At 39.9% G+C, this 15,000-nt stretch overlaps 3 protein-coding genes across 6 annotated transcripts in view; all 3 read right to left on the bottom strand.

The window, feature by feature from the left end:
• Positions 1-4,573: 4,573 nt before the first annotated feature.
• LOC137968319 (uncharacterized) lies at positions 4,574-5,434 on the bottom strand. The gene has a single exon (XM_068814921.1). The coding sequence runs from the start codon at positions 5,432-5,434 to the stop codon at positions 4,574-4,576; it is 861 nt and encodes a 286-aa protein (XP_068671022.1).
• Positions 5,435-5,872: 438 nt separating this feature from the next.
• Positions 5,873-6,301, bottom strand: LOC137968318 (uncharacterized). The gene has a single exon (XM_068814920.1). It carries the CDS (start codon positions 6,299-6,301, stop codon positions 5,873-5,875), a length of 429 nt encoding a protein of 142 aa, XP_068671021.1.
• Positions 6,302-9,340: 3,039 nt separating this feature from the next.
• The window catches only part of LOC138013342 (uncharacterized), a 172,537-nt gene continuing 166,877 nt past the window's right edge, over positions 9,341-15,000 (bottom strand). For 2 of the 4 annotated variants that reach the window (XM_068860388.1, XM_068860389.1), the window contains exon 8: positions 9,341-15,000. This exon is cut by the window's right edge and continues 138 nt beyond it. In XM_068860388.1, the coding sequence (XP_068716489.1) occupies positions 13,210-15,000 (1,791 nt within the window). In that variant the 3' untranslated portion in view covers positions 9,341-13,209. The other 2 variants (XR_011125204.1, XM_068860387.1) reach the window with 2 other exon arrangements.

The raw sequence follows: 15,000 nt of genomic DNA, 5'->3' as shown, positions 1-15,000 counted from the left end.
AACTCCAACAATCTTTAGAATGTCTGAGAATGTCTTCGATGGCTTTGTTGATTCTGCCGACATCCTTCGCTAGTAAATCACGTTTAGTCGACATCCTTCGCTAGTGAATCACGTTTACGAGACAATTTACCAATCTCTTCTTCTCGTGATCTGGTTCCCTACTTCATGATTAGTAAGTCATCGTACTGGTCACTAAGAAATTGCATGTCCTGTTCATTTGTTTGACGTATGGGAGATGCTTGGTTTCTTCTCTGTTCCGCCATCTTGCTTTTCACGTTCTCGAAATCCTTACTGTTGCGACTGCTTTTTTAACTGATCGGTATCCTTACGTAGAGATTTAACATTGTCCTTATTTGCCATCTCGTCAAGGAAAATATGAAGCTGTAAGATGTCACCAGAATATCATGTAAAAGAGTCAAGAAAATGTAAGGAGAGCCCGCTGAGGCGTCCGTCAATTGAAAACTTCAGTTAACATTGGTCTTGTCAGAGGCTCAGAGTACAGGCGTAAGCTTGTGGTGAAAAAGAAGTTGTAAATGATCAACATGTCAGCCTTGAAGCCAACTGTTTCTCGATTTCCTTTTATTTTCTTCAATCTTTCTGGGTTTACTATTTCACTGAACCACATGTGTTCTCAGGAGGTATTAAGCAAAGATATCTACCATGGCACTGTAATGATTTCCGGTACCAAAACAATATCGTGTACTATTAGAGCTGCATATTACGCAAGGAAACCTTGAATCTCCTGAAAAAACAAAACGCAGCTCAGTTGACAGTTATGGAAAAAACACTGTCGAGTTACTGCACTACCACACGTACGCAATGCGTTCCTACTTTAAAAAAAATATCCCGAATCTCCCCGCCCTCCCCCCCCCTCCCCCCCCCCCCCTACAGCCAAAAATCCCGTATCCCTACAATTTTTTTACCTACATATCCCGTATCCTGATCCTGATAAGATTAGTTTCTCGGCCAATGGCTACGATCAAGTAGCAATGTACTACGTACGGTACTTCTTTCAGGCATGGCACAGAACAGTTTAGGCTCTGTCTGTTCTCTCGAGAAGCGATCACTAGGTTTTTTTTGGTTTTGTTTTAATAGTTTATTGTTCAGCTCGAGTGTAGAATCATGACGAACTTTTGTAGTTTCTGAGAACTATTTTCTACTTGTAGCTTTTGTTGAGTTTTGACAGAGAGAGTTTTGGCGATTTGAACCCGGACTGGATTACTGGATTTAAGCTTTTTTTCTTAACGAGTTTTCAAGTTAATGTGGAACGTTTGCTACCAAGATTTCAAGTTCAAGATTTCAACCGTTTCCAAGGAACAAATCTTTTTGTCTTCGCCACGGCAGATTTAAACAGTTTGCAAAGACCTAAACCAGGATTACGGAACCGGACTTCGAATACAGGATAATAACTTGTTGAACTGTAATTTGTAACACGTTTTCCGGGTGATTTACAGCTCATCTTGAAATTTTTGGATGAAAAGAATTAAGGAAGCAAGTAAAACTGTGAGATTTGAATAAAGCCTCCTTCAAAAAAAGAAATAAATAAAAAATCCCGTATCTTGATAACCCGCTTATAGTGCTTCGTTGTTTGCATTTGCAAATTTAGTAACATTAATAATTAGTTTTACAACAAAGAACTTCAAGTTATATTACAGGTTTATATTTTTGGTAATCTCTCGCCATTTCCGAAGTTTACTTGTAGTTGAAATTCACTGTAACTGGACAATTTGAGTTAACTGTTTGCGCAGTCCACGGGATACGCCCTTGTAGGCGTCTTGTTCGTGCAACAAATAAACACAATCAGTGCAGTTCCTTTCATTTAGAGACGGCCTTTTCTTCACAGTATTCATATACAAATTTTAGAGCGAAGATAGCTAACATTTATCAACAAACAATGATGTAGTGGTCTTTGCCATTTAAGCGACTAGCTAGAAATGAGCCGCGAACAGATGGACTTCGATCCTTGTTGATAGTGAAAGGGCTTACACTTCAGTTATGTGTTTTATTTATTTATTTATTACAATTTAATGGCAAAAAAATCTGTATGAACACACAAACAAAGCCATAAGGATAATCTGTAAAAGAGTGGAACACTCCAAGCGTGACAAATCACCATGAAGCTAATATCTAATAAAATAGATATAATATATAGATTTGGCCAAACCTAAAAGCAGAGTTATTTATTCTTAATGCCTGTAAGGTTAGTGAAAATAAATGGTTTCGAATTGTCCGTGTTTTGATGTTTCCGGTTGCTGCTTTAATAATTAAATCATTTTCTTTGCTTTCTTCTATAAAAAAAAATCATTGCCTAACTAGTGAATTCCACGGTACATTTTACGCTTAAAACCGATGTTGCATGAATCACGAAGCGATGATTTCGATATCCGTTTTTCGAGAAAAATGAACTTTGTAATTCACCAGTTTGGCAATTTTTTTTTTTTTAACTCCATGAGTCTTAAAAGAAAACAAGCACACTCACAGCGAGCGAGTGGAAAAGGAAAAAAGCCATTCCGGAGTCAACTGACAATAGACAGCGAATAGGAATCACGCTAAAATTAGATGCCATTAAAAAAAACAAAGTTGTCAGTTCAAGGTCAAAAAAGAGTTTTACTGATGTACTTTATTCCACTTTATCTCTGCAAACGAGATCTTTCACATTTTGATGTATTTCATTGAAACACGCTAGGTTGGCTGGGAATAAGAAGCGGCAAAATATGGCAATTCAACCAAGAACGGACGAACTTCAAACAAGATCCGCTCCAACAATTAAAGGAAATTTATTGCCCAGAGGAAATAAATGGATTTATGCTGAGTTTGACATGCTTAGTTAGTTATTTCCCATGTTGCAGTTTGAGCATTTCTGTCATCCGGGATTTTCTGGAGAGCATTCACTATTTGTGCAAGCTAGGCGGAGGCTAATTCAACAGAGTCAAATCAATTTCCCCACCCTCCCTATTTTTACTTTCTTGTGGATGGCGTGTGTCCCCTCACCTTTGCTGGAATACTGTCTATATTTGGGTATTTCCTAGGTTACCATGCTGATTTTCAATAAACGGCCTAGCCCATCAGGGCTTGGCCAAAATATCCCAAACAAATGTGGTATTATTTGTCCCAGCAAACGGAGCTCGCCCAGAGCAATGCCTTGCCAACAATATCTGTCAGACTGTAAAAAGCATGAAGCATAAATAGCGTATAGATGCTTTACACTAATTTTTGAAAACACAAGCTAGTGAAATTGTCCCCAAATTTTACGAGATTTCATTGCGATTACGTGTTTATAACATAAGGGCAACATTATCTTATCAATGTAGAGGCACATGGAAAACCAGTTGGGCAAACGGATCATTAAAAAAGCACTTGTTCGCTCGCATTTTAGGGCAAAACAAACAAACAAACAAATCAGTATTTTCTTTATGTCAGATAATTGTTATTTAATTCCAGTTCATTCCTAAACAAAGAAAAAAAAACGATTAACCCACTTTTTGAAAATAACAAAAGGTTTAGTGCCCAAGGAAAGAATTTGTGAGGTAACATCTTCCACTAAGTATGAGATATTACTGGTATTCTGCTTTGTCGTTGTCGTTCTCTTTCGCTCTCCTTTCGTTTCTGTTCTAGTCATAGGTCCTCCAGGTATCATGTAACCTTATCAGAGCTTCTAAAGATATGCAAAAAATTGCAATACAGAGAAAAAGGCAGCTCTAAGCAAGTTAAAAATAAACACTCAGCTTGAAGTTTATATCCCTCCGATGCTTGACTTGAATAACTGCGCAGCCGCCAGTGTGGACCACAGCTATCATGATATGTCAAACTGGATTGAAACCAGCGAAAAATGCAGAAAAACAAATTTTTCCAAACCGTTTTCCACCTGAACACCAAAAACGTTGACTGTGTTAGAACTATAGTTGACGTAGCATAGCCGTGTAGGCGTGTCGAACCACAGAAAGAACGCGAAAAATGAAGCCTCGCTTATGTTTCGGTGAGTTAACCTGGGTTGAGCCTGGGTCGCTGAGTCAACGAAGTTAAACAGGACAGCTTGGATTTTCAGGATTTATGTGAAGACAATAATCTGAAGCTATCGAAAGTAGTAAAATAACAATAATCCCTTAATAATTGAATACTCTGAAATTTATAAACCTAATTAAAAACTTACGTTTGTCCAAGCCAGTCCAGACTTTTAAATATACATACAATCGCAGCGGAACAAGAACTATTGCATCCTAACATTACAATCACATAAAAAAAACTAACATTTTTGGCGTGTCGGATTAGATGACCTTTGACAGTCTAGGTCCAGTCTTCTTTGTTCATTTATACGCAAAACATCTCCCCCCCCCCCCCCCCCCCCCGAAATGGGAAATAGTAATTTTCCATTCATCATCTCAAAAGCCTTCTGCGGGATAAATAACACAAATCTTGGTAATGGGACGTAAGTAGCTTCCTGTTCCAGTTTTGACTTTGACATTTCTCACGAGCCCATCTTCACCTGGAAACACTTGCGTTACTCTTCCTCTCATCCGCCTGAATGACCATACTGATATGCCCGATGGGTGACTAACATAGATATCCAGTGTTTCTATGGCAATAAAACAGGACGCGTGTTATCGTAAGACAGCAAAGATGGATCAACTCGACCACCAACTCTTATGATTCCATTTTCATCAGCATATGGCGTCAATGTTTTATAATATCCTCTCTGCATTTTTTGAGGTAAAACAGACTGGGCAAACTTAAGCCAATATTCTTCTGCATCTTCAATATCTAAGTCGTTGAGTGGACCCACGTTTCCTTTCTGGTCACAGTCGACTCGTTTTAGCTTTCTGCGAAGGTTCTGCCAGAATCTCCTGACGTACGCAGTAACTCGGATAAGTTTTCTCCAACTTGTGAGATCTTCACAGTTGAATATAGGCTCAGGCACAGTGGCTGAGAAAGCAATTTGGATCCTCCGTCGTTCTTTATTCACTTCAATTGAATCAGGACTTCCTGTCTCCACAGGCCAAAGTGCTTGCTCTGTCTGCAGAAATTCTGGACCTTTCAGCAATCTGAATTTCATTTCTTCAATGGTGATACCACTCGTGATATCATCTGCGACATTGTGTTTTGTTGGCCAGTGCGACCAATTTGACTGTTCTGAGTTGCTATGTATCTCTCCAATTCGAGATGACACAAACGGCTTGTAACTTCGTGAAGGACCCTGAATCCAGGCTAGTGCAACCCTGCTGTCTGACAAATATTGTATCCCATCAAACGTCTCTAATATGGTCTTACCCAGGCGACATGCTAATACAGCTCCTTGTAGTTCGAGGCGAGGAATCGTTAACTCCTTTAGAGGTGCAACCCTTGATTTAGAATCAATGAATCTGACACCAAACTTCCCATTTCGAAGTTTCCATCTGGCATATATAGGCACAGGCTCCAAAGGCTTGGCATGAGGCATCACAAAACACAATCACCTTAGAAGCTCCAACCGCTTCAGAAGGTGTGAGACATCGATCGAACTTGACATGATTGAGTTTTGATCCTTCTTCTAGCAACTTGAGCCATTTTTGTCTTGCTTCCGTTGGCACTTCTTCATCCCAATCCAATCCCAATTGCCATAGCTCCTGCATAGCAACCATTAGCTTGATGAGAACTGCTGTTGCTGCGCCAATGGGATCGAAGATACCAGCCAGTTTACTCAGGAGAATTCGTTTGGTTAGCTTTAGAGGAATGAGCGTCTTTGGATTATTAGATTGGGTGGCATCAGGCTATATGACCATCTTTATTTTAAACGTGAGCATGTCATCTTCAGGGAGCCAGACTGTTCCTAAAACTCGTTCCGTTTCTGCTTTGCTGCCAAGTACGACCTCTTCTGAATTACTATCTTCAGCAAGGTTTACATTTGAAGCCACCTGTCTGGAAAGCCTTGTCTATGCTTGATGTCATAGCTTTTGGCTTCCTCAACGTTTTGGACCGAGTCACAAATGTCGTCGACGTAACCATTCTTTATGATTGCTTTAGCTGCCTTTGGGTTGCTTTCTTTATTCATCTCTGCCGTTTTTCGCATCGCCGTTATTGCTATGGTTGGTGCAGGACGGTCTCCAAACGTAAGAACAGTCTTCACGTAGCCATCCGGTTCTCGCTCCGTCTCGTAATCTCTCCATATAAATCTGTGTACGTGTTGGTCAAGCGGTGGTATGGCGATCATGTGGTACATCTTTGTTATGTCACCAAATAAAGCAACATGGTTCTCTCTGAATCGTTTGAGGACGCCAAAGAGATTGCTAAGTAGGTATGGCCCTCTAAACCAGTAGTCGTTAAGCATTTGACCGTTGAAAGAGGCTGAGCCATTAAAGACAATTCTTATAGGTGTGGTTTTCTTATCTGGACGAACAACATCGTGATACGCCACATAATGTATAGGTCCCTTCCAGTCTTCAATGTGCAGCGCGAACTCGAAACCTCAATAAATTTTAAAAAAGTTTGAAAACGTCGTTAGGACTTACTGTGAGTTATTCCCTCTCGAGGAGAAATCTATAAGTAAGTACTTCAGTTAAAAGGAGTCTCCTTTCCAACAAAAACAACTCTTTAACGACAGGGAATAGTGTTTACAACGTTTGTATCCGAAATATTAGATATATATTTTGTCTTCTGGCAGACTTTCCGGGCCTTGCTATGTTAAATAATTGTCACGTGTTACGCCCGCCTTATCGTTATTTTATTATTATTTTTTAACGCTCTTGGTGTCAAAACAACAGTGGGTAACCATAACACGCCACAGTTATTGTCTGAAGATAGCGGCCCGCGGGAGATTTTTAATAATTATTTATTTTATTTTTATTTTTCTGATACAAGAATTTTAAACAAGAAAGTTTGATTCTTGAGTAGAAGTAGAGGCTCACTTGAAAAAACGTATCGGCAAATTTATTTCTTTCATTTTTCACTGTTTTATTCTCTTGTTGTTGTTGTTGTTGTTTTTTTTTTTCTTGCACCACGTAGTTGATGTGTTTAATGCCCTCTTCATCCAGTGCAGGTTGAGAGGGGTTCTGGTGGTTTCCACATTGATCTCGAAGATTTTTTAACTGGCCATCTTCTTCTAGCAAATGAGCTGGTAAGTTTAAGCTCTGCAATGTACCATCTTTACGGTCAGTCTTTTTTATCTACTAAATGCAATTGGCGTTTAAGAAAATTATCCTTTTTCGGAATATCTGCATTGATTGAACAGACGGTACACATTGCGGTGCGTTCTGTCTTTGTTAAATGGTTTTGTTGCGATGTTGTCAATAGGGACCTTTAGATTTTATGACGAGGACGAGAACGAGTACGAGTTTTGACTGCCCGTTTTTAGCGAAAATACTAAGGAAAATTTATAACCCGTACGCTTAATCCTACTCTTTGTTACAATGTAGCAGTATAGGTTGCTCAGTTTTTCTTATTGCTGGTAACTGAGCCTTTTTGCTTATCAAAAAAAAGCCAAAACTGCTACTGTGTTGTTGTTTTGATTCGACGACATTTTTGCAAAACCTCGTACTAAAATGACGGCGTCATCACGTTTTTCCCGCCAAAATGACGCTGGTTTGCGTGCGCTCACTGTTGCCTTATGAGAAAATCTCGTAGTCGTTCTCGTACTAGAATCTTAAGGTCTCTAATAGTATCCTTTGCGTTTTTTAATTCGTAAAAAGAGCGATGAAATCATTGTGAGTCTAAAAATCAACGTGTTTTGAATGTTCTGCCCTCCCACTGATGATACGGCAATATTATTTTGTCTTACCATTGTTAAAGCACCGTAGACTAACGAACCAACATTTAGCTTTCGTCCTAATTTTTATCTAAAAAAGTAGTCATTGATAGGGCGAAAAACTAGGCCGTCATTTAAACAACCCAGATCGTCTTACTTGTAAATGTAACAGAATGCCCTTTTTTATGGCTTGTAGATGTTGTTCAGTCTTCTTTCATTCAGCGTTTAAAAGGCCGCTGGTCTGAAACACGGAATGACCTAGGACGAGAACGACTACGAGTACGAGATTTTCTAATAGAACAACGGTGAGCGCGCGCGAAGCAGCGTCGTTTTGGCGGGAAAGAACGTGATACGTCATTTTAGTACGAGGTTTTGCAAAAATGTCGCCGTGTCAAAACAAGTCACCAACACGGTAGCATTTTTGGCATTTTTCGATCTGGGAAAGGCTCAGTTACCATTATTAAGAATAACTGAGCAACCTATGCTGCTAGCAAAAAGTAAGATTGATCGTCTGAGTTATAAATTTTCTAAGTATTTTCGCTAAAAACAGGCAGTCAAATCTTTGTTACGAAAAATAGCATTGCGTGACTAGCGTTACTTTCTAGAGGCTTCCCGAAAGAGTTCGTAGTTTGTTTATTTTTAGGTTTGTGCGTAAGCGTTTCTAAATTGGTGTGTTTTGTAATCTTTTTATAATTTGATTGATTACTATTTTAGAAAGTTCTAGAAGCTTATTGTGAGAGTATATAAGTAGACGAGTCTACGCGGGGTTTTTTTAAACTAGTTTTTCACAAGCGAAGAGAGTTGGCGTTAGCCGTGTTTAGTCAAGTGTGACAGAAGCAGTGTTTATTCAAGTTGGCGGAGGCCGTGTAAGTTTATCGAGTACGTGCTTTTTAGACTTTTACTTTGTGGAAACTACGTTCACTTTGGAATAAATCTTCTTGTTGTTGTTCCGACAACCCTGCGTTCAGTTTAGTTTGCAAACTACCTTTCCTCAAAACATTCGAACTCGTAACAATCTTGTACTCGTACTCATCCTCGTACTAGAATCTAAAGGTAGGTAAGCGTGGAGGCAGCGTGGTCGGGTGGTTAGCGGGGCGTTGGGTTTGCATGCGGCTGCTCCGGGTTCAAATCCCATTCCGTAATTAGTGCTGGTAAACAATATTTATAAAGGTTAGTACGAATTGTAAGACGGTTACCATCTAGGAATTGGTGTAAGTACCTATCTCAGTTAAAGATCATTTACTATCTTTTAGTCGGGTGGATTCGTGATTGGGCTGGGGGTAGAGCTTAGTTTCAGTTATTGAAACTACCGGATTTCCTCTATTAAAAACCTTGACCGGCTGCCGGTTATCTTGAACAATTGTGACGTGTAACGGTTCTTCTACAAAAGCTATTTGTGTTCGAAAAATAGAGCAACTGTAACACGTCTCAGTTGTTCAAGATGGCGGCGACCGAGAAATTTGAACGTGAAAATCGGCGATTGTAAAACTCGTTTTTCTCTGGTACACTTTGGAAATATTATAATACAAATTTGATTGCAAACATTCTTATTCTTAAGAAGGAGTGGGAAATTCTTTTTTAATAAAAATGGCCTCTGATCACGCGACCTTGTAGGCTTTTTATGGAAATAGCGTACCGGCATTGAATACCTGTGCCACGGCTTCAAGTCAGCGTTGTATTTCATTGCAGTCGCGGTTTGCAGTAAACAGCGGCACAGCTGCAGATTACCGTCGACCTTTCCGGATCGCTATGTTTGTGGCTGAGCTTGATGCTGGCTTCAGGTTATTAAACCTTAAAAACGATTCTCTTCGAAAGAAGTTCAACGGCCTTAAATACGATCTCAAGAAAATCGAAGAAGTTGTTTACGATTTGTCAATCAGAGGACTTAAACCTGTAAATGAAGAAAGCGGCCAAACTTGATCAACTAAGGGCGACTTGTACAATCCTTTGGTAGGACAAGATATTTTGTGTTAATTTGACTTCTCCGAAGTATCCCACAGAGAAGTTTTGTTTTAATGTTGCCCGTCCCTTGAGAACCCTGACCGGCACGCAGTAAAACAGACTGCGGTGATATCGGAAATAAATAAATAAATAAAATATTGGAAAGCTTCTTCTTTTTCGTTTGCCGAACATCTAAACTGCTGTATTGTTTCACGTAGTGAGGATTGAAAATGTGTCTTTCCTGACCTTCAGACAGACAGACAGACAGCCTTTATTTTAGCACGATGATAATAAAAGCTATGCAGCTTATGGGGTCGATGGTATGAAAACGTACGTCTTCCCTGGCACGTATCTTACTAGTTATAAATTAGAGGACGAGTTCGAAAGATGCTAAGCAGCACCTTTATTTCACGAAGAAAGGCATTTGACAGTGTGCACTGATGAACTCGTGGCCCTCGATAGCGATATGTATTTAGCTGGGGCCCGGCATCGATTTTGACGACAGAGGAAAACCGGAATACCCGGAGAAAATCCTTCAAGGAAGGCTGAGATGGACTGAAACTCAACCAACATAGGATTGCAGAGGTGGAAAGCGTGGAAGGATGGCGATAACGCCAGCTCAACCACCCAAGGATTACTGCACGTTGTATCATAGAACAAAAATCAAAAGACTAACTCTTAAGCGAACAGCTTTCCTCTAATTTATTTATTTATTTGTTGTAACTAAAACAATTCAGTACAGTGTGATAATTTTCATTGAGTATTGCTGAGTATTACCAATACAGGGCCAAGCCTAAAGACTATCGTGGAGTTAATGTTACGGTGAATTAGTCACCAGATTAATTTAACAAACTAATAAATATACTCTTAAATGTATTAAGATCCCCAGTGTCAAACCTTTTTTTTTTTAAATTAGCAGTCGCTAAAATAAATATCAAAGGTGTTCGTCATTTTATTGTAATACAAAATATGTTCACGGCATTCGCTGGTTGTTGCTGACTTTAAAAGTCGCTGTTGGCCAACCGTACATAAATAACACCCATTCTGTCGCTTCACACGTAAATTATGAACTGGTTCCTTTTTTAAGCCATGCGTTCGCTTGTACTCACTTGATGCCATGACAAATGCAAATGAGACATTCCTAGGGCGTCGGTTTAAATTGGCTCCAAACAAAATTATATAATATTTGTTCAAATGTTAGCTAATTCGCTTTACTTCCTGTTCGCTACGAGATACGTTGCAATTGATTGAAATTATTTTTTCAGTGATACTCATAGAAGTGAAATGGAATCTTGATAAGAGCTACTTTGCTTTAAGGGGAAAAAAAAACACTCTTGGCTGCATATAATTGAGGTAAATTGGCGAAAATCAGCTCGAGACCGCGTTGGAACCCTGTCAACTTGGAGGATATCACGTGACATTAGTCTCGGAGACAGCATCTGATTGATTGTTTTGAGCTACTTGGTCGCTGTGACAGTCAGGCGTTTAACGTAAGGTTAAAACAAACAAAAAACAAAAAACAAAAAAAAACTAACCACAACGTTAAGTTAAGTTGTAGAAAACGCGTCCATCCCTGTCCTCAGTCTGTTTTAAGATTTCCTCTGATTGACGTTTTGAGTGATCTTGGTGTTTCAAGCAATCTGATTGGTTCGCTATCTCGGAGTAATGGAGCATTATTCACTCCCTACGGAGTGAATAATGCTTGATCCAAATAGACCAAAATGGCCGGCGTAAACTCGCCAGCATTTATGAATCGGACATATTGAGAAAAAAAATGATGCTGTGCTACAAAAGACAAAGAAAACCACAGAATTTGGCCTGAAAGTTTTCAAGGGTAAGAGAAGAGTTCATACTTTTGCCAACTAGTGTTTGACTTCGTTTTTCTAGATAATTATTGCTGAAAATTAAACAATCTTCATGCCAACATTTGTTTCACTCGGAGTAATTCTCTCTTGTAGGGCTGGTCGCCCACCAAAACAAATTTGTTACCGAAATCGAGGAATAAAAAAAAAATGTCTAACAAAGTTTTAAACGGTTGCAAGGAAACAAGACGGGTCATTTTACGACAAACTAACGCTCACCTCAATTACAGCGCATCTGCCATTTCATGTGGATCCTTTTCCAACTGCAGTTTCAATTTCCATTTCAAATGAACCTCAAAAACTTTGATCGAACGTTGAAAGTGTTTTAACAAGCAGACTTTCGATTTAGCTTCCTGATTTAAACGGTGTTAAATGACCATTTTGCTGTTTGTGACGAGGATTTTAACGGTTATTTTTGCCATGTTTGAAGCTTCTGTAAACACTTTCGCGCATGCTTTGTGCCGCTTGCACGTTTTCCACGCATGAATTGAGAGGTCAATTAAATCGACTTTGGATGGTTTTCTTCTACAAAAGTTGTTGAGATCACTTCGTTAGTATATACTAAAACAGTTATTCTTTTCAATCTCGATGAATAGTGGCACGGAATATTTCATTCCTGACCATGGAAGCGTGCAAGTTGAGAGAACACAACCGTGGTCTGGCACGCGGACCCTTACGTGCCAGTTGCAAAGGAAATGTTAAAACATAATTGTCGAATCTTATATTATTTGAATAATCATTGTCCTTGCTAAAGCTGCTCGGTTTGTAAACGGCCATTCCTCCACCTTAGCTCTGGATACATTAATGCATTCTGCGTACAACTATAATTAACATCTAGGGCAGCTCTAGTGTCAATTATTACTCATAGTATTTCTAGGAGAAGCCAATGGACGAAATGGCACTCCACTATCCTTGTGCAAGCCAAACAGCCAGTTATTTGTCACTACTGCCTTTGGAGATATTATCAATGAATGTAGTAAAATTACAACTAATGTTAAATGGCTAAAACAATTACGGAACCTAAGCAATCAAGTTATATCCAGAAATGAAGGCCAAAAGAGATGCGCGTTCTGTATGATATCATGAAGTGTTCCCTTACCCTTTTTCTCAACTTCCACATCACTTGTCTCCAGTGTTGCTCGAACTTTACTTCTCAAAGTAAACATAAACATATAAGATAACCCTTAACCAAAAAAAAAAAAAAACAATAACACGAACCCTAATCGGTTGCGCTGCCGTAAGTACGAAAGTGGCGTTTAGACGTAAAGGACACTTCATGTGGTAATCAAACTTGAGCTTGCATCTCGCTACCTGGGCCTTGTTCCTCGAAAGCCGATCAACACTAAGCCACGATTAAATATCAACCTAGTTATGAATTTTGTGAGTCAGTCAAAAAATGTTGAAATATGTAATTTTAGGCTAAAGGAAAACAAATATGTACGTCAAAATTAAAGGCTAATAATTCTGAGCATTACTTTTTGAAACACGAAGTATACTGCAACGAAGGTTTCCTGTAATCCAGGATTAACTTAATCCGGCTTTAAAGAGCTTGGCCCGCAGGAGGCCAACCTAATGAGCCAATAATTAACTTTCAGTAACAATAGAAGCAATCCCCGCTAAGCGCCGGTTGAGCCTTCGATCTGTTAAGACATGAAAATATTTTCGACTCACTAAATGGGACACCGCTCTAGTTTACAAGAACTCGCTCGTGTTTGTAATTGGAGAACTATGCGATCGCAGGTTATTCTTAATTGCTCTAACATCGATCAAGAGACCAACAACGACACAAACAGCAGCAATGAAAAATATCACCCAAAAACTTATCTTAAGGTAATTAATCAAGACATGACGATCTTGTTGGCCTCCTTGTCCATTTGTGTAATCTTTAATGAAGTCGATCCCTTTTTTTAAGCATATTTCCTCTACTTGTGCGGCAATCGCTGGTCTTCCTACAAAATAGCACTTGGAATTTTTGCTGGCAGACCTCAGAGCCTTCTCAAAGTTTATCCTGCCATGTTTTAGCTTTATCTGGGTGTCTCTCGTATCGTTAGGCAATGGCTGATCGTCCGGATTTGTGACGTAAAAGTTGAAGTTAATGCTAATATTTCCCTTGGCTTTTATTTTTCTCAAAAGTTCCTCGATTGGCTCACTAAAGAATCGGAAAAATGCTTGGCATCGGACAGAGTAGTAGATTTCAATTCTGCATCGTTTGTTGTCTTTTTGGCTGTCTCCTTGAAAAAATGGTCGATTTCCGTAGGCCAGGCTGCTTAAGACATCCAGAAGATATCCGCATCCAGATCCTGTTGCGAATAGCACGTAATGGGCTGGTGATTTCTCTCCGCGTTCTGACTCTTCAGTAAGCTCATCATACAGTCGGCTTACAGAAGAACGATAAGGACCCCATGTGTGCAAGGCGCAGGATCTGTCGTCATCGGCCAGCCAACTTGTCCAAGGAAGGAACAATTGTTCTCCGTCCTGCATTATGGTTGTCACCAGACCGATGTCCCATGTGGTGTCTTGCGATAGATTGAAAAAGGTCGTGAAGGGATGTGATCGCTGTGGAACGACTCCTACGCTTTCTCTTATAAAGTGATGAGTATAATACACATCACCAACAGCGTGCGTCACTTTTTTGTCCAGTTTTATGTACACAATGACGTACTCGTTGTTACCGATGACTTCCTTTCGCACAATGTGACCGTGTTGACGTCTGTAAACCCAGATAGAAAGGACTCGGTCCAAACACCAAATTAGTAGCAGTGGCAGATTAACCACACGTGACAGACCGTGATACATCTTTCGAATGTTGTCAATAGCATACCAGATACCAGCAAACGCATGTAAGGCCATTGCCAGTGAATAGCTTCTTTGGTTGACATATTGTGATCTACTGAGGGGAAAGAAGATACAGAAAAGCGCAATCATGAGTACGAGACGGTAAATCTCGTCAGAAGTTATATGAACTCCATTGTGATCGTTATAAGTCCAGTCATGCACAGCAGCGGGATCCCAGAACGTTGACCAATTTAAGTGGTCTGGATAAGTACTGTAGTTGAACGTGCTAGGTGGGTAGTATTTCAGCGCCGTACCGTCAACGAGAGGTGGGACAAACATCACAAGGACGTGGGCTAGGGTGGGAATGGCGATGAGAAAGATGCCGGCAATTCTATGAATTCGAACATGGACATCACGAATCCCTTTTATCGTGATCCATCGTGGAGCAATCTCGCTGAGGAAATTTGGGAAACACCAAAGCATCGTGTAAAACATCAGATTCTGAGAGGGTATAATAAGACGTGCTGTAACAGCCCATATTATGTTCGCTGCTGTTTCACCGATGCTTGTGCCCCAGATAAGCCTGGGGTTCCTCCGTCCTCTTCCAAGTACCACGTCACCTTTTAGGACGAAGTGATCAACAACACACAGCGTAGTTACCGCTAGAAACACAATCCAAACCAGTGATTCGTAAGAGATGGAAAACCG

Source organism: Montipora foliosa, chromosome 8, assembly GCF_036669935.1.
Source record: "Montipora foliosa isolate CH-2021 chromosome 8, ASM3666993v2, whole genome shotgun sequence".
Taxonomy (NCBI): domain Eukaryota; kingdom Metazoa; phylum Cnidaria; class Anthozoa; order Scleractinia; family Acroporidae; genus Montipora; species Montipora foliosa.
This window is presented reverse-complemented; position numbering and strand designations above follow the sequence as displayed.

Excerpts from the sequence above, each read along its gene's own strand:
- LOC137968319 (XM_068814921.1), bottom strand. The coding sequence starts at position 5,434 with ATGCCTCATGCCAAGCCTTTGGAGCCTGTGCCTATATATGCCAGATGG.
- LOC137968318 (XM_068814920.1), bottom strand. The coding sequence starts at position 6,301 with ATGCTTAACGACTACTGGTTTAGAGGGCCATACCTACTTAGCAATCTC.